Raw genomic sequence first — 19,877 nt, 5'->3', positions numbered from 1 at the left:
GGAATCCAGACTGGGAGACGTCAAGTATGTTGTTGTCTTCTAGAAAGCGAGACAGTTGTACATTTACTATCTTCTCCACGACCTTTGACCTTTGCGGGGAAGGGGAGAAGAGAAATGGGTCGGTAGTTTGTGAGGTCTTCAGGGTCTGCTTTGGGTTTTTTGAGGAGAGCGTAGACTTTGGCGTGTTTCCAAATATCTGGGAAGGTTGCGGTGTCGAAGGAACTGTTGATGGCGGCCCGGAGCTGGGGAGCGATGATTTGGCTGGCCTTGTTGAATATATGGTGGGGGCAAGGGTCTGTTGGGGAGCCTGAGTGGATGGAGCTTATGGTTTTGCCGATTTCTTCATTGTTGGTGGGGGTCCAGGTGTTCAGTAGGTTGGTGCGGCAGGGTGTTGTGGTGTTGGTTGTATCGGAGGTGGTGATGGTGGGTGCTGACGATGTGAAGCTGTCGTGTATGTCTGCGATTTTGAGGTGGAAGTAGTTGGAGAGGGAGTTGCAGAGGTCTTGCGAGTGTGGAGGGTCGATGGTGCAGGATTTGGGTTTGGTAAGTTCTTTGATAATGGCAAAAAGTTCCTTGCTGTTGTGCGTGTTGTTGTCTATGCGTTCTTTGTAGAAGGACCGTTTGGTGGTCCGGATGAGTTGGTGGTGTTTGCGCATGGCTGTTTTGAGGGCGGAGAAGTTGCTGATTGAGGGTGCTTTGCTCCAGGCTTTCTCAATTTTCCGGCATTCTCATTTGGAGGACTGAAGTTCTGTGGTGAACCAAGGGGCGGTCTTGATGGTGCGTGTGTTGTTGTTTGTTTTCAAAGGGGCGAGGGAGTCTGCGCTAGTTTCTAGCCATCATGAGAGTTTGAGGGCGACGGTGTTGGGGTCTTTGATGATGGGAGGTGGACTTGTGTGAGGTTGGAGATCAGGTGTTCTTTAGAGATCGTGTTCCACTTGCGGTAGGGTGTAGGGTGCTGTTGGTGGTGGGTTTCAAGAAGTGGAGGCAGTGGTGGTCAGTTCAGTGGAGTTCGGTGGTGTGAGTGAAGGTGATGTGGCTGCTGGAGGTGAAGATGGCGTCTAGCGTGTGTCCCGCTGAGTGGGTGGGCGAGGTGACCTGCTGCTTGAGGCCAAGGTTCGCGAGGTTGTCCAGCAGGGCTGTGGAGTTGCAGTCGTTGGTGCTTTCCAGGTGAAAGTTAAGGTCACCAAGGAGTATGTAGTCTGTGGAGGTGAGGGTGTGGGAGCTGATAGTATCTGCGATGGTGTCACGGAATGGGGGGCGGGGTCCTGGTGGTCTGTAGATAAGGGTTCCTCTTAAGGTGGTGTTGGCATTGATGTGTACTTGAAAGTGTAGGTGTTCTACATTGTCTAGGGTGTCGTTGGTATTGGTGGAAATTTTGATGGAGTTTTTGTGTATTATGGCGATACCTCCTCCTGGTTTGTTGGTGCAGTCTCTACGGGTGATTTTGTAACCTTCTGGGATTGCTATGGCGATGTCTGGTTCTGATGAGGCGTTCATCCATGTTTCAGTGAGGAAGGAGATGTCAGGAGAGTTTGTGGTGAGCAGGTCCCAAAGCTCAATGGCGTGCTTGTGGACGGAGCGGGTGTTAAAGAGGATGCAGTTGAGGTGATTGGGGGGTTTGGTAGTGTTGTGGTGCTTGTTGGTGTTGCTGGTTTTGGTGTGAGTGCAGGAGAAATGGCATGAGTGGCACATGAAAGGTCCGTGTGTGTGTTTGGTGTTGGCCTGGGCGCAGGCGGGTGCTGGCCTGGGATGAGAGCAAGGAGTTCTGTGAAGGAGTAGTGGCGCTTGGGGGGGCTGGAGGAGCGTGGACCAGGGTTATGGGCACTGGGCGTGGTCTGGACTGGCGCAGACAGGCTTGCCTCTGGTGCGCCAGCAGCCGCCATTAAGAAGGGGAGGTGGGAGGGAGGAGCAGCTGGGAGGCGGGAGGGAGTGTCCAATGGGGGTGTGAGGGTGTGGGGCCGCAGGGGACGCAGCGGCTGTGTCAGACAAACCGGCGAGAGCCGGAAAAGATAACGGGCACAATTATGGAGCGCAAATACAAAGGGGAGCAGAAAATGGGCACAGTTTAAGGTAAAAACAGTGTGTAAAACGACAAACCAAATACAAGAAACGAAATACGAGCTATGGAAACAAAATACACGGTATACTAGACACGCCTACCACTAGGCACCAGGGATGAGGCGCAGGCGGGTGCCTGCGAGTGGTGGAGGGCCTCGAACTTCTTTTGCAGCAAACAGCGGGGTCAGCGGCACGTAGGCAGGCTGGTGGAGCCAAGTGTACTCCTGGCCCAAAGCAGGTCACAGAGAAGGACACAGAGAAGCTCTGCATCACTGACAACCGGACACTGCCACTGGTCCAAAGCAAAAGAGGGAGACTCTGTCCCTGAGTCCTGAGACAACAGACTGGGAACTGTGTGTGACCTACCTTCGTTCTTGGCTGAAACTCGTCACACCCGACCAGAGGGATCCCAGTGGAAGCCAAAAGTACCCTTAGTCTTCCCTTGGAATAGTGGCACCAGTCCCCCACAAACTGCAGGTAAATAGACACTCTGGAACCAAACAATTGGCGGCCATGGGGCCTGCAGAGGGATCGACTGGATCCAGTTGGTGTAGTGCATTGTGTGAGTTGCAGTCCGGCCTTTCACAAAGTTACAGGCTGCTACCACACTCCCTTGGACCTCCACACGTTTCCAAAGCATCTTGCTGTGTTTACCGCTACCAAGGCTTGTTGGTAACCATCCAGGTGACTGTCACCTTAACTCGATGCTGCAAGGGGAGAGCACTGCTCAGCACTCGTGACCGACGTCCGCAATGACCCCTCAGCTGAGTTTTTGCATCCCCTGTGACGTAGCACCATGTATGGTAAAATCAGCACTAGCGAGAGCCCCATTTGGCACCACGGACAGCTAGGATAACTGCACCCAGACACCATAGAGCTGGTGTAGAAGTGAAATGACTGTTGTGGACTGGTGTTAGGGCCCACACTAACTTAACATTGCAAGGATTCCCTGCAGCTCGACCAGAAAGTGGTCGTTTGTCACCAATGGCATCCCTACCAATGACTTCAATGTGAGTCCGGTTCCTTGAAACTCGTCATTTATGTGTATTTTTGCAGCATAGGACGTTTTCTCATTGACTTCAAAGCAGCATTTAAATGTCATTTCTGCAGTGATTTTTCTAATGCTTATAAAATGTATTCCTCCAGTTCTCCTGAACTTGTACTGGTTTTTGGTGTCTAAATGTATATAAAAATAAGCTCTATTTTTATAAATTGGTGTCAGATTTCTTTCAAGTCATGCTAATTACTTATCGTCCATGATTGGGCTGTGAAATCCTAAAAAATGTTCTCTATGTAAAGCCTGACTGCTCCTTGGCACTCTATCAGAACTGAGCTAAGGTTTACTGTTGTGAATCCAAGGCCCACTTTTGGGTATTGTGTTAGTATTACATGGTTGGGTTCCCCCTGTCATACCACATAATACTGCCACCTTGCTACAAGGGGCTAGTCTTCTTACCAGTGAATTATAAAACGTATTTTCTTTCGTTAAGCATAGCAAATGTGCATGATCAAGTGTTTCTCACACTTGATTATTGTAAATATTTTAAGATTAATAGGTATTAAAGTTTGAAGTTGCTAATAAATGTGATATCCAGTAGAAAGTGAGTAATTGGTATCATTTTTTTGTAATTCTGTTAGACCATAGACAGTTATTGTTAGAAATGCAATTTAGAAGCAATACTGGCACATTGGGGGAGGTACGGGGGTTCTCTGTTCAAACTCTTTCACACATACCCTGTCCTTCAGGCCTAAAGGTAAGCCCGGGTTCACCGCGTTCGTGTCAAGTTCTAGTCCTCATCGGCGGGTAGATTACATGCACAGAAAAGGTACTCATGTTAAATCCAACACTGTTATCATTCAAGCTTTCCACGCAGTCTTTTTTTTCATTTTGCAAAATTGTCCTCGTCAAGTGATGGAGTGGTCTATTTCTTGAACATGAAGGAGAATTTCTGTCTGCGTTTCTCTAAAGGTGGAGCACCACCCATCTCGCTCCTGGGAAACGAGCCACATGTTTGCGGCTCAGCTGCTGCACGGCTTGTTGATGCAGTTAGCAAGTGTGTCCAGAGGCTAAAGTATTTTCCAGGTATTGGCAATGTGCGATATTTAGCTGTTCACCTTTGAAAGGTTAACTGCGCCATGCAAACAGAAAAAAACAACGAACCTGTTTATTGTCAGACACTGTGTACTTTTAAACCTGAAAGCAGAACCTTTTGATGCGGACTTGGGCTTTCTTCATTTAAGGACGATTTGCAGTCTCCATGCAAATCTACTTTTTATTAAAGCTTAGTCTGACATTAGAAAAATAGTGAAGCTCCTACAAACCATATAAAAAAGATATTTTCTTTGCACATGATTTTTTATTTATTTTATTCTGGTTTGTTGTGATCGGTCAGTCCGCGTGGCCATGGCCATAGTAGCTCATTCTGGTGTGTTCTGTCCCTTTAGCAACGCATGAAGCTGGAAGCGTCGCGAGACCGTCCTCGAGCCAATGTGCAGAATTTGGAGATCAAACTAGAAGAGAAAAATGAGGAATGTAACCGCTTGAAGGAATTTTTTGATAAGAAGAAAAATGAACTTAATGGAACCTCGCAAGAGTAAGTAGCTGTCTGGACGGATGGCTCAGTAAGTTGAACTTTCGGCGCTGACAAATATTTTGATCTGCAGATCGAACTCTCCGATCTCGTTAAGCAAACACAGACTTCCATTATTGGGAGGTCACAAAACTGACTGCTATAAAGGGGGAAATTGTACACAACAGATGATACAAATGGCTAACGACCAAAATGAAGTGTTTTGTATAAAAACGCTGTTATTATCTTTTTGATAATGATTATTATTTTGTTCTGCAAAACAAGATTCTGGGCTTGTTTAGAGGACTGCAGGGATTCTTAGGCCCTAGTTTCAGCCTTCATTCTTCCTTAAAGTTCCCTTTGGAGCACAAAAAGTTAATTAAAACCTAGTCGCAGACAGATAATGTATCGTCCAGTCACCTCTGCTTAACAACTGGGGAATAAATGCTGTCTTTGCAGGTAAGCTTCTCAGTGTTTGCTGGTTTTAACACTCTTAAGCTCCCGCCAGTTTGCCGGCCTAGACAAATGCCAGCAACTCCAGCCAGGATCCTGACCACAATACTCCCCTGACTCCAAATCCTCAACGCTTCGAGAAGACTGCAGCTTCAGACGGCCTTCTCTACATTCTGAACAGAAAGTTAATGTTCGTCCATCTCTCTAGTAATGGAGACATCTTTGTTTGCCTTGAGTTAAAAAAAAAAAAACACTTAATTCCCTGATTAGAGGCTCGATTCAGAAGAAGTTGATATGCCTCATCCAGTCTTCTTTCTACTAAGGAGTAATCTTAAAATGCTAAGGCGTGTTGGTGGCATAAATGTTTTGCACATTCATATTGACCAATACACAAAACAAGAGGGACTGAAAATTATAAAATGTATGCATGTGTCCTTCCTTTCCTCAATGAAGTAAGTATTCTTTTGAGTATACAGGTGGGTTGGCATAATACCCTACCATCTGAAAAACTCAAAACAGTCCCGAGTAGCAAATTCTTGTTCCCTGCAGATAATATCCTATTCATCATGTGCGTTGCCTCGGCTTATCCCAGCTTCTGATGTTCTTGTTGCACAGACAACATGGCCAGTGAGAGGACAGTGGAACTAGAGTTCACATTGGTCTTCAGTGAGGTGTTCCACTCCAGGACCCTAGTTGGTAGATAATCTCCCCTACTGTGTTCATATTTTGTGTTTGTGGTGCAGGTTGCATTTCTGGCAAGAAACGCCACAGAAAGATAGTTTCCATATAATTGGTCATTATTGTTCCTTGTCACAAGGGGCATTAACAAAAAAAATTAGAGGATTTCTCTTTATTTTATTGCGAACCGAGACTTCTTTGAGCACCGCAGTAGATTGAAGTTGTAGTGATGGTTCTTCTGCAGGAATTGCCAAAGACATGTATTGTGCAAGCTTAGAAAGGTTATCCTAGATTTTTCATGGGCTGTAGAACACATTGTGGTAGCAGTAACAATCCCAGTTGTTTCTTCAGTTTTTTTTTAGTTGTTTGATACATGGTTTGCACGGTCTAATACCTGACTTATAACGTTTTTTGATCCTATAAATCATGGAAAGCAGTTTTTATTAAGGCAATTAACCAAACATTATTCGCTTTTTAGGTTGCTAGAAGTGCGCATGGAGAAGGAACAGGTGGAAAGCAAGATGAGGGACCTGGAGGACAGACTGATGGATATGCAAGAGGAAACCAGTCGGCTACGATCCTCCTCTGGAAGCTCTGAAGAGAAGGATGCCTTTATGAAAGTATGTAACTTTCCCAACATTAGAAATTCAAATAAAGATTACAAATTGAACTCCACTGTCAATCAGATTGGGAGCATTTCTGCCAGTGGCCGGTCGGATCTTATTCTGATCACATACTTTTTCTTGTTTTGCTCATCCCTAATATTAATCTACTAATAACATTTCTCTTAATCCTAATGTAGTATGGTTCTCTAATATGATTGTCACATAAAGTGGTGTATTCCATTTAAATAATAGTTGTTTGCCTAACGTAATAACAAATTTGTTTTTCCGTAACCAGATTTATCTGAACTGAGATTAAACCACTGAAACTTGTAAATATAATAATCCATCTGTTTTCTCCTTAAAATTGTAATAATCAGACCTTTTTTTTTTTTTTAATTATTCACTATAATCCATTAGTTCCATCATCATCAGTTTAATTGAATTGATTGTAAAACATAATTGAATTCTGTGACCGTGTTTTTAAATGCCTTAGTTATGCTCTTTGAATAACTGAAGTTAAGATGACTGAAAAATAACAAATGCCGCCAGTTTAGCTTGCATGCCTACAGTTTTAAAGAGATAGAACATTTGAAATAATAATTCACACCTACAGTGGCAATTGACTTTATCTTGGTGCTGGGGCTGTTTAAAGGGATTTGCGGACATTTCACTGCAGGGAAAATACAGACACAGTTCCAGCGCCAGTGTTTGCAGTTTTTGTTACGTGGCTCCTGCTTTCCTGCCCACTGCGCCAACGTGCATTTCATCATCTGCAGCTGCAGGACTGCTTGTTTAGGCTGTGCAGTGCAACCAACAAAGTGTCAGTCTGCCTGATAACAAGTCACAAAGTCTGCGTACCATTTAAAGGAGAATTTTTGTTTATCTTCTTCACTCTGCTTTTTTTTTTAAGGCAGTAACTCGCACTATAAACTTAAAGTTGATATTTGTGTGCATCAGTGCTAATGTTAAATGTTTGGAATGCAGCCTTGTGTGTTTTGTTTGGAGTGTTACCTACTGATCCTGTAGATTGGAACTGTGTGTAAGTGTGCCCCTTTTCCAGTGTTTGCATCTTTGTCCAGGTATACTTGAGTCCCCCAACCTAGTAAGTGTTTGTTTAGCGCCTTGTCTTAGGATCTCTGCTCATGGCATGCCTTCCCAGGCTCACTCTATAACATATCTCATCTGATAGACTTCTAGCTGCAGATTCCTTACCTTGGAAATTCCAGGCATCAGCTTGGAATCTGGAAGTTTTTCTGAGAAATACCCTTGCGTACGCCGTCTGGTGGCATTGTTCAGATCAGAGTGGTGTTGTTGGCGTCGTTTGTCCCGGTGTCTGTATTTTACCTGTCCCAGTGTCTGTACTTTTTCCCTGTTTCGGTGTTTGTGTTTGTTCTTGTCTCTGTGTATACCCTGTCGGTCTGTATGGGTTTTTCTATTCTCAGTGTCATTGATTTCCCTTCCTCAGTGCCTTTGTTTTCCCTGCCTCCGGTGCCTTTGTTTTCCCTGTCTCAGTAGCTTTGTTTTTCTTGTCTCAGTAGCTTTTTTTTCAATGTCTGTGTCTGCATTTTTCTAGTCTGTGTCTAGAACTTCCTTGTCTGTCTGCGTCTCCCCTGTCTGTGTTGGCGTCTTCCCTGTCTCAGTGTGTGTCTCTTCTAGTCCTAGTGTCATTTCCCACTGTTCTTGTGTCTGCCTACGTCACTTTTTCTGTCCCAAACACAAGTGTTTTTCTCTTTTCCAGCGAGCATGTCGGTTTCCTTTTTCCAGTGTTGCCGTGTTTCTTGTCCCGGTACTTTCTGTCTCATATACGATTCTCACTGTCTCGGTATATCTCACATTCACATCACCTGGTAGGAATCTTTTTTGACGGTCCCATATTGTCAGTCACGTCTCATGCTCCATTGTTAGTGCATTTTGTGTTCTAGTTTCAGTGTTCCCACCACTGTGATATACTCTTTTTCCATTCTACGCAGCTCGTTGTCGCATTCACATAACACGTCAAGACTGATGTTTTTACCCTTCCTCATGATTATTGTGTGTTTTCTCCTCAGGAGCTAATAGACACCCGAGAGGAGCTTGAGGAGGTGTTGCTTTTACGACAGAAGCAAGATGAGTTGTTGCGCCAACGTGAGAGGGAACTGACTGCGCTGAAGGGTGCACTGAAGGAAGAGGTGGCCAACCACGACAAGGAGATGGACCGAGTGCGGCAGCAGTACCAGAAGGACATGGATCAGCTACGGAAGAACATGGACGGTGTATCCCAGGTAGGAAAGAAACATGACGGGGGCTGGGGATACATGTTTGGAGGAAGAAAAAGGTTGGGAGGCACCGTCAACGCAAGGGGAAGGGATGTGTAATGAGTTTAAGAGAATGCGGCTCTGGCGCACTTATTACAAATACTGGGAAAGAGGCACATACCTACATCCCAGGTAGGAGGGGCACGGCCTAAGCATATGATAAGCCAGAAGAAAAGAAGGCATACACTTTAAGTTTATCAGTGAGGATATGCCTGATCCTGTATTTTTTATAGTGTTGCTTCCCCTTGAGGTAGAATGACACTCCTGCCATCTTTTCTACACAGGACCAGCAGAGTTTGGAGTCTGAGCGACAAAAAATAAACTCAGTGGTAAGAAGCCTCCAGAGGGAGTTGGATGATAGCAGCGAGGAAATTAACCACTGGAAAGACATGTTCCTGAAGAACAAAGAAGAACTGCGCAGCACAAAGCAAGAGTATGTGTTTTCTCCCTTTCTGATATGTTTCTGTTTTTTTTTTTCCTGTGCCGCTGTGTAAGAGTATGTGGATATTATTCTCTACTCCTTTCTAATCCACGGACTAGTTTCTCTTCTATAGCCTTTTTACTGCAGTGTCCTTTTGTGTCTCTCTCCTCTCTGCTGGTTTCTTTCCCCGGTTTGATATGCCATTAGAATCTAGGAGTCTGTTGATTAGGGTTGAGCCTGCGTTGCATGTGCTTGCGCATGCATTTCGCTAAGCTAGACGCTTTAGGAATTAAAAAGGGCTCGGAGCCCTGTCCACGTCACGTCAGTGTCTTTCATTGGCCCGTGGGGCTTGCCTGTTAGAATCTGCTTGATTTCATTAGTGGAAGGCATGCATATGTCATGCCTTTTCCGGTGGATAGCCCTCCTCGAGCGCATCGACCAAGTACAGAAAACATTTGAGGCTCGCTGTTTTCCGTCCTGCTCGTGGACTACTTTTTCTCCATTTTCCCAGTGCGATCTCGCTTGGCAGAAGTCGAGTGCTTCACATAATATCGACCCTGTAAAACAGTTAATTGAACTTTTTCCAGTTACGTACATAATTGCACTTTTGCCGATAGGTTTCATTACCAGTGAAAAGTCCAATTAGGAGTTTACAACGCTATCAGCTCTAACACGAGCAAACGCGAGACACGTTGCATTGCAAATGCTTGTTTTTTTTTTTTTCTGTCTCCAACTGCTCTGCCTCTAATCCCTCTGAGCCTTTTGCTGCCCGTGTCTTTCTCTTCTGATCTTCTGATTTTGGGTCTCCAAAGCACTCCCGTGTGACCTGACTTAAGTGCTTTTTTTGCCTTCATTTCCCTTATCCTATGTTTTTTTTAAATCTGAAACAAGACTGTATTTCCATGCGTATTTATCATAATATCCTAATCTAGAGATCTTTGTTTTTTTCCACAGATTTAAGGAACTGTGCGATAAAAACCCTTAATTTGTGGTGTTCAGCCAGTTCTCACTTATCACTTTACAGGCTTTTTTGTGATAAGCTCTTGTCTGTTAGTGTTATCAGCCTCTATTGTATACCCTATGTAACTCTTTTCACTTCACTCTCTGTGGATCTCCATAGATTTGGTTTCCACGTCTGATAGCGCTTCTGTTGAATACGATCCCAGGGCTGACGTTTTTTTTTAATTACAAATCCTTTAACAAGTCTTTTTTTCTCCTTTGATTGACTGTGACTGCACGTCTGCAAGAATTTCTAGGCAGTGATTTGTTGCCAATTAGTATCTTGGGAAGTTGCTTTGTCTGCTTTATCGGGTGCGAGGTCTTTCATTGTAAGGGACCGTCGAGTTTTTCCTGTTATGGTTTTGTCTGAGGTTGTGGTGGGCCACCCAGAGACTAAATTCCACAATCTCAGGGCTGCTGTACTATATATCATTTTACAGATTGATTCAGTACTAGTACATTGTGTCTTTAGCTCCAAGTCCTCCTGTGACCAGGCTTTAGGCCTCTCTTCTCTGAACACACAATGGTGATGGAAGAAATACGAGTCTAACCACTGGCAATCGCTTAGGGTAGCATTCCAACCCGTCGTTTCCACCCACCATGCTGCCTCACTTTGGGCCAAGCCTCATACAAACAAATCAGTCTTGATCCTGCTCCTCATGGGAACAGCCCAGCCCGAACTGCCAGGCCAGGTCCTCCCAGAACCAGGAACACAAGCAACCTAGGACCGGTTTTGCCCTGGTTAGGGCTCTTCAGTCCTGGTATAACTTGGTTCCAGTGGCACAGCTCAGGACCTACGGCTGAGCATACTCGGCACACATAGGGCAACAAATGCAAAAAGAACACGGTGATGGATGTAATGCTCAAATTAACCTCAGCCACTGGCATTTGCTTGAGGTCACATCCAAACCCATTGTTTTTCCATCCAACATGCCACCTCCGTTTTTACCAAGCCAAATCCAAGTTGGTCTTGATCCTGCTTCACTCGGAACAGTACAGCTTAGACTGCCAGGCCAGGTCCTCCCGGAACTGGAACTCAAGCAACCCAAGACTAGTTTCACCCAAATTGGAGGTCATCCACCAGGTTTAGCTTGGCTCCAGTGGCACAGTGAGCAAGGGACTCACGTCTGGCATAGCCATGCCACTTAGGACATTACATCAAACACACAAAAGGTGATGAGAGTAATGATTGCAACAAATGTAACCTCTGGCAGTCGCTTGGGTTAGTAGTCCAATCCACTGATCTTTGGCCCACCTCAGTATGGACCCAGCCATAGGCAATCAGTCCTGACCCTGATCCAGTAGGAACTGTCCAGCCCAAACTGTCAGCCCTTTTCTCCACAGCCCACTCTGATGCCCAACACCAGATTACAGCGATTTGCACTTGAATTCAGGCTCCTGCACGCAAAAGCACTGACAATGGAGATTTAATGAGTTGGTGTTTAAATAGGACATCAAAACCTGTGATGGTAAAGCAATCTGTTGCAGGATTTTTAATTCCTGCTGTCGGGGGACTACATAAATCTATTAGTCCTTCTATGTGAGGTTCTGGCAGATAATTGTTATAACAATCTTTCTTTAGTTCTCACCTCATTAACTAAAGCCTAGGTCTTAAGCACGTGAGGATTCCAAGTCACATTTCCCTGATTCAGTGATGAGTGATTGAAAGTGAAATGGAAACTAAGCTATTACAAGGGTTTACAAGGTCATGGATTCAACAAGGTGCATTGTGAAGTCTTAAATGTGACAATAGAGACTTTATTGGGGTTAAATAGAGGAACTTAACGCATTCTCCCTGGAATCAAATGTCAACTATGATCGATAGACAGCTACTGCTTCTGACGTTTGGGTGCAGTGTATGCTGTAGTGGAACAAATGTGAGTCTATTTTTATCACAAATCACAGTGGTACTTTGCAAATTTGGAGATTCACACCAGAATGAGTGAAGTCCATTTAAAGGTACAGGCCCAAATGAGGTCCTAGATCTGGAGTTGAACGTTTTTACTTGGCAGTAAATACTTAGTGGCCTGGCTAATTACGACACTACTTAGCTATAGCCTAATATTTGGCACCTTCCTGGTCGCCTGGCATGGGTATTATTGTCCCATTCTATAAACAAGCATTAACAAAACCAATTGGTCTAACCTTGGAAAGTTAGTGGGTGGGCAGTATTTTATTTGAGTTTTTATTATGAGCAAATGCCACAAAAATAAAAAGTGGGGAAAATAAAAAAGACATGGCGGCCTGGATACTACATCAGTTTGCTTGCAATAAAAATTTTAAATGTTGAAAATATGATTTTTATTGGTGCAAAGAAAACGTAATATGGATTTGAACCGTTGTAAGCTGAAGACATAGTTATACCACAAGACCAGAGAAAGCATTTACAAAGTAAAGTATTGTCCCATGAGCTCTGGCACTAAATTACATTTTTAGGTGCATTTTCATATGTGATCAGGCAAAATGCCACCACTCACAGTGCAGATCATCCAGTGGCTGAAGAAGCTGGCCCATTGTCTCACGTAGTTGCAGGTGGAAGCAACACACGAATGCCTGTTTAAAAAATAGGGCGGACCCAAAGTCACGTGTATGTGTGTGTAGCTAAAGCAGTCTAGAGGTCAGGCCTAAATGGTTTTAAGACAACAGTTGGCTTACCACCTGGCTTCCTTGTGTAAATAATGCATTTAGAAAAGGTTTGGTAGAAGCTTTAGACAAGTGGGCCACGGAAAGAAGTACATACCGTAAGTGTGCTTCGTGAACCTGCCTTAATAACTTTTATGTTTGTATTCTTGTTTTGATAGATATCCTCAACTTTCTGATTCCATTATGTGTGGTATACTCCTGTAGTTTGGCATTAATTACCTTTATCACAATTTCAGTTAGTTAGTGGCTTAAAAGCACATGTACCGACGCCTCTGTGCCTCGTGGCTGGCGCACATCTTTATTTTAATAACAGATTTCTTTACATTTTCCTTGATTGTCACACTTTTTAATTGCATTTATTTACATTTCCATTTTTGGTAACTCCTAATTCATATGTCAAGCTGTTTGACACACATCAGAGGTTAGTAGTGCAAGCCTAAAAGCAGATCGATATCAGGTTAGACCCGTAAGATGCACGTAACACAATATGATAGCTGTTGTTCCCCATTGTCTATCCAAACCTACCCTCAAACACTGTGCCATGACTACCAATCTATAAAACGTAATCCGTGACAAACACCATGCCGTCTAACTGGGCTTAATTGATAACGACCTATGTTTTTTAAAAATCTAAGGACATCTCCTTCTGGACTCTGCTACCCTTTTTTCCTACTTAGTCTCACAGAATTCAAAAATCTCTTTTGCGAAAAACTTACCACCTTGGGTTCACATAGCCAAATATTTGCTCAACAAACCCCTGTGGGTAACACTTATGACGCAGTCCCCCAATATCATCCTTCATCATCCTTCATCATTTGATCTCAGTGGCTGTTACCCTCGACACACCAACAGCATCTGCCAAGGTAATGGACGTCAAAAACGAATACTGTGCCCACCATCTCTATCAACGACACCAGTCACCTGCCCTCCATTACTCTCCCCAAGGGTAGGTAATGAAAAATATAGGGCAGAGACATAGGAGAAACCAAAACAGATTGCACTGAGACATGGCTCAAAGAGACTGTGTACATTTGTGCATATCTTTATTTTGCTAGTTGTTTTTTTCATCAGTCCTATAGAAGCATCATGAAAATCTAAAATATAATGTGAGTACACTCTGTCAAACCATCCCAACTAATGTTCTGGTGTCTGACTTTGATAGCCCTAGCCTCCCATTGTTTTATAGATGTTAGCCATTCAGTGTGCACTTAATATATGTATCGCTGACCAAAGAACTATATGTATTTGTGATAAAATATATTAGCTGTAACATATATAACGGCAAGAAACCCTTGAGGGCACGCAGGTTCTAGGCAGGACCACTCCACGACTAACCACTGGCCCCGGAGTCCATGAGGTCCAGCAAACCAAGAACATGCTGCTGCTTTGTGGACGTCTTAGCAGCATTTCATGACGTGGACACAGGGATCATCTGGTCCAACCATAAGGATTGGGTTTTACGCGCCACCGTTCTGCATCTAGTACTGCTGATACAGCTACACCTGGGCACATGGTGCCAAATTCATAACACAAGCGATGACGCTTTACCATGGAGGATTTTCATCACAGTGCCCTTCACCAATGCTGTGTATTAAACCATTTTCAGTTTTGCCAGTTTCTTGCCTATTTTGTCTCATAGATCAATATGGGCTAAAGGCTAAAACTGTTGAAATATAATCATTGCTACTGCCTGCATAGTTGTACAAAGTAGTTTGTACTCTTTGCACGAAAGTGAACATTGAAGAAAACTACAATAAGATTTCATATTTATAAAAGATTGAGATAGGATTCTTGTGTTTGTTTTTTTTTTCTTAAGATGTATTTTTGATATGGGTTATCTTATGTTTGGGTAAAGTGGTGTGTTGGTTACAAAGGTTTTTTGCTAAACGTTATATAATTTTAAAAGAGCATTGCACTTTGCAATTCACATAATTCTGACTAGTCATTACTGTTAATATTATTTAGAATTCGAAATGTTGGTACTGATTTCATGTTCTTCACGCATAGTTTGCAATGGGAGTTGCTGTGTCAGACCTTTTCTAAAATTTTGTTATTCCACTTTCACCCTGTGTTGACACCCCTATCACTCAGTGGTGCACTTCAGATAGTTATTCCCTCTTTCAAGCAGCCAGGATGTCAAAATGTAGCAGACAAGGTCGCAGTAATACACGGCTGTATGGCCATATCAGTGGCATGAGCCAACACACACCAGAGTAAAATCAATAGAGTGAAGCTTTTTGAAAAAAGAGAGTTCTGCTCTTTCCCTGTTGTTATTTAAAACTCTTCATAACCTCAGAAATACTGCTAACCCGTCAGGAGTCCAAGGACTAGACTGCATTGTAACTTTGATAATGCAGCAGATGTAGGAAATGCCGCACTGACTCTAATCTTTGGCACTTGTGTCCTATATCAAACAGTTCCAGGATCCTGGAATGGTGGTGTGAAGTAGACATGTATGATAAAGTAGCATACGAAGGTGCCATTGCAGTTATTTCTTGATTTCGCTTTTAGATACTGCGGAAACCATAGTCCATCAGCGTGCCTAGTTTAGGCAGACAAAAATCCACTTATCCTCACTGAAACGGATTTTAGGCCAAATCACTTGATGCAGATGTTTTTTTTTAGAAAGAATTTTGGCGAAATAAAGCGGAGAGCTTAACACATCAGCATAAATTGTTCATATTGATATATCAACCAGCGTTTTACAGACAAAAGCATTTTAGCACAAATTGTGACAGAGTGACCTAGTGTGAAATCTGTTAAATATGTTTTTTGAGCTACATGGGGTACACGGATGAGAGACGTGGCACATTTAGATTCTCTCTCCATTCAAAAATCATTATTAAAAAGTGTCCTAAATCTCTTTGTTTCTGTATGTTTACGGTTCTTCCTCTATGTGCCTCATGTGCTCTAATTCCTTTTGAGGGCCCATCTGCCACCACTTTAACTGCACTCTGTGCTTGTCCATGCTCAAATGGTGCAATTTGTTAATATTGCTTATCTACTGAAGTTTGTCATACTGTTGAAAACATTATTTTCAAATTAACGTTTCTGAAAGAAAAGTTAGCATTGTGTCAAAGTTAACTAGAACATTCAGAAAAACACTGAAAGCTCAGGCACTGGAAATGTACAAATACAGATTGGGAGCTCAGATTGGCGAACCGTTCACATTTGCATAGTTTTTCTCCCTCTTCTTGCAAGGAGAACTGAGATCAAAATTCCACCTCTGATGTGTAATGTTTACTCAGCTCGGTCATATACGCTCGGAGTTTACTAGAAAGCAGATTGTGGAAAACATTTCTGCCAATTATAGAGCATAACTGGACAAGGATGGTCCTCTGGCCCAGAGTTTGTTTTGGGGTGCAAATTATTTCAACTAATGTGTTTTGCAAACAACCTGATTAGTTTTCTCATGCCCTGAAAAAGCAGGCAGAAACTTGAAAATAAGCAAAAGTTTTCAGAGCCTCTCAAAACATCTCATTCTAAAACGTGTGATACAGGAAAAGCAACTAAATTGTGTTCCACAGCATTTAGACTGAAGATTAATCCAAAATTATTCACAGGCTTTTTAGTGAGAAGTACTCCATTCAAAATACTCTTCAGATTTATGACTGAGTAGTAAGTAAAATGTTATTGCAAAAACTAATTAAAATAGTTACAAAGCATACGTATAGCATGGATCAGCAGAAGTCACAAATAGTTCATCAGGATCAAATTAATCATAGAGTGGATATCATAAGCCATTTGAATATGACTGGGGGCAAAAAGTGTAATCACATACATAATGAACATTAAAAGGGTCATCACGTGCAAAGCAAAGTGAAGATTCTAATTACAAATTTGGGGAGAGGCTACTTGCAAAACTGTTCAGTTGTTTGGAAACAAATTTTAATTTAACAAAGCAGGACGTCACATGGCTGTATTCACCCGTGAGGCAGATCACCTCTGCTACCTGACTATGTCTAATGGATAGGCCTTTGGACATCGGTGTAAGTCAGTGTTCTCAAGCGGTAACGCGGCTAGGGTAGATACCGATGAAAGGACTCAGTGACTGTAACTGTGCTCCACAAAGGCAACAAGAACTATCTGAGCCTGGCCCCAGCCTACCATACCAAAATGCCGTACCGGGAATCGGACCAAAGCTATCATTATTATTTTTCGTTCAAGTGGCCCAGTCTGCTTGAGATACTGTGGACCCCTCTGAGAATTCTGTAACATGCTGAGCAAGTGAATATGCAGTCGTTTGCGTAGATCTACAACATCCTGGTTAATTTAGAGCTGTTAACCTGTTTGTTTATTATTACATTCTGGTTAAATCCAACAGAATAGTATTGTCAGCATCTTGCAGAATGTTGACCTTTACTTCTGCCAATTTTGGAAGTCAATCTCTTTTTGGGAATGTGGCTTTACCCAAGTTTACTACGTATACGTTAATAAGTGGGGGGCAGCAATTAGCGACATTGCTTCAGCCCTTTGTTTATGAAACTTTTCCCTGAGGTGTCCCATTTGGATGTTAGCCTTATCTTCACCCACATATTTTAGTTTAGACCAATGATAGCCTTCCATAGGGGTTGCAGAATGCCCCATTCATTGAGTTTTGCCCAGAGCTTACCCCTGTTGACATTGTCAAAGACTGTAGTAAAATCAATTATAGACACATATAGCAGGTCCTTTTTACTGGCCGGACTATTCTTCATGGGGGTTGAGAGTGCTAGCAGATAGTCCTCAGTGCTATAGCCTTTGACAAATCCAGTTTGGAAATAGGGAAACTTTGCCATCAACATCCAACAATGTACTGAGTCGAACGTTCTGAGGCAATCAGTCTGACCCTTTTTTATGTATAAGGAGCAATAGCGAGTCTCCCCAGCTACCCAGGATGTTACCGTTAGTGAAGTAGGAGTTGTAAAGAGGGCATTATATTTTCGCCCACTGACCACTATCGATTTTAAAAGAACGGAGGCCAGAATGCCATTAATGCCTGGAGCTCCATTGTTGCGAGTAAATTTAATGGCTGCCTCTATATCTGACAGCGAGAAGACACGTTCACTTCACAATTATTATCAATAAGTCCTTGAGGGATCGTATCTATTGGAACACTTCTGTCATAGTTTGACTTTCAAAAATATAGTTGATCCAAGCAACTGGAGCGATATTCGAGGCAGGTGTCTTTTTCCTTGCATCTACATATAAATTGATTGACCAGAGTTTCCTAGAATCCTTATATTTAGCTGCATCGTGCATCCAAATCAACTGCTTTTCTTCCTTATCTTTCTTTATATCCCAGAGCTTTTTCCATAGCGCAGCAGAGTGTTTAACTTTCTGTTCTAGGGCTCCAGTATCATGTCTACCCTTATTTTGGGTTGTGGTACTGTTTAATAACGTCCTTAATTCTAAATCCTCCTCCAAGCCCCCCTGTAGAGTTAGAAAATTAGTTTTGTTAAGGCATTTTTTTCTCATAAAGTTTTCGAGGCTGTGATCTTTACTTCCATAATATAGTGAGACCATGAAACAATAAACATAGGAGGAACCACTTTGGCCCTTAAGAACTTTTATTCAAATCTTTTGACATTTCCTCTTTTCACTATATTCGATTTGACATTTAAATTTATTCGCTGTGTCTGCCGATGAGTGTAGCCTTTTTTGTGATAAGTAACTCTCTTGGTCCCAGGTTATTGTGATCTTTTGGATGAAATGATCACTTTATAGAGTGGGAACAATGTCGAATAACATACTTGCAATCTTTAATCGTCACCCACGTGTAATCCAAAATAGCTAGTTACTGCAAGGAAACATGAGTATATCCTGCTGGTCTATCCAATTTAAAATGACCGTTCAATGATCACAAACTTAAATTCTGTAACTTTTTAACTAAAATACTTCCTCTGTTATTTGACTTGAATTCGGTAACTTCTTTCACAGTAATATTCCAATATAAATCATCTGTGTCATGTAATTCGGGTGCGGTGTATTCTTTAAATAAGAAAGAATTAGTCACCGGTGATGATCCACATTTCATTAGGGTTTTTGCTCATGACCTCTTCAATAGCAGTGGTCATATTTTCGATTATGCATTTTTTTCTTATTACTTCTGAGGTTGACATAATTATTGCATACAATCATAGACTTTGGATCACACATCATTCAAATTAACCAGAACCTCACTTTCTTGGCATAGCAGGGTAGGAGTATTCTGTGAAGTCTTCTAAAAATAACAATTCCACTGTCCAGGTTTCTTGAACTCAAACAGTAAGAAGGTTTTTCAGCCTGGTTACTATTTCTGCATTTTGCTAAGCAGATTTTAGCTCCCTGTTAATCCATGAACACAGACCAACGTCCTGGGCTAATAAATGCTTGACATTGTTTGCTTGTTTCAGTTCTAGGGAAAAGTGCCTCAGGCAGCCAACCTCGGTCACCAGTTGCTGGGACTTTGTTGTTGAAGTTAATCCCATAAAACTTGCTTTTGTTTAATGAAGTGGTCATTTTCAAGTTGAGATCTGACTGTTGATTCATATTTCATAGAGAAATCTAGTTGCAGATTCCTTACCTTAGAATTTCCCCAGGCGTCAATGTGGATCTGGAGATTTTTCTCGAGCAGTACCCCTGTGTGCCATTAGGTGGCGTCAATCAGCTCTGCATCTGTGGTTGGCGTCCTGTGCGCTGGATATAAGGTCCCTGGTCCTTTATAAGCATCACCATGGTGCACAGACATCAGTTCTTGTCTTTCTGCGCCAGCCAGCACTGATCTGAAGAAAAAGCTACCCCTCCATTGATTCTTAACTGGTCTTTTTTGACTTGTTGAAGCTTTTTGAGTATTTCAACTCCTGGTGCATCAAGGGATGTCTTTGCATAAGACTGGGTTCAAGCTCTGCAGATCCTGCCATCGGGCGATGTCTGCGATGGATCCTCACTGCTTGTTCCTTTGATGTCTGGAGGCCAACCATGACTCGAAATTGTGCTCCGAGTGCCCGGCCATGAATCCAAAGGCAACTTTTTGAGGGAGCGTTCCCTAAAGCTGATGGTGGCCTGGCACTCCGCTCCTTGTAAGTCCCGGTTGAGAGGAAGGTTTCTGGATCGGTTTCAGAGCCTCCCATCTTTGTCGTCTCACTCCAAGTCCTCGGGATGACTGGGTAAGTTGAGGCGTAATAAGAAAGCGCAG

General features: G+C 42.8%; 1 protein-coding gene across 3 annotated transcripts in view; it reads left to right on the top strand.

Annotated features, from left to right (window-relative positions):
- Window positions 1-19,877, top strand: part of CGN (cingulin) — a 176,221-nt gene that overhangs the window by 101,072 nt on the left and 55,272 nt on the right. For all 3 annotated transcript variants that reach the window (XM_069218329.1, XM_069218330.1, XM_069218332.1), the window contains exons 6-9: window positions 4,504-4,652; window positions 6,238-6,379; window positions 8,413-8,625; window positions 8,943-9,091. In XM_069218329.1, coding sequence (XP_069074430.1) covers window positions 4,504-4,652; window positions 6,238-6,379; window positions 8,413-8,625; window positions 8,943-9,091 — 653 coding nt within the window. The remainder of the gene's footprint in view (window positions 1-4,503; window positions 4,653-6,237; window positions 6,380-8,412; window positions 8,626-8,942; window positions 9,092-19,877) is intronic.

Source organism: Pleurodeles waltl, chromosome 12 (genome assembly GCF_031143425.1).
Source record: "Pleurodeles waltl isolate 20211129_DDA chromosome 12, aPleWal1.hap1.20221129, whole genome shotgun sequence".
NCBI classification, from domain to species: Eukaryota; Metazoa; Chordata; class Amphibia; order Caudata; family Salamandridae; genus Pleurodeles; species Pleurodeles waltl.
The sequence above is the reverse complement of the archived record's forward strand: the minus strand, read 5'-3'. Positions and strand labels throughout refer to the sequence as shown.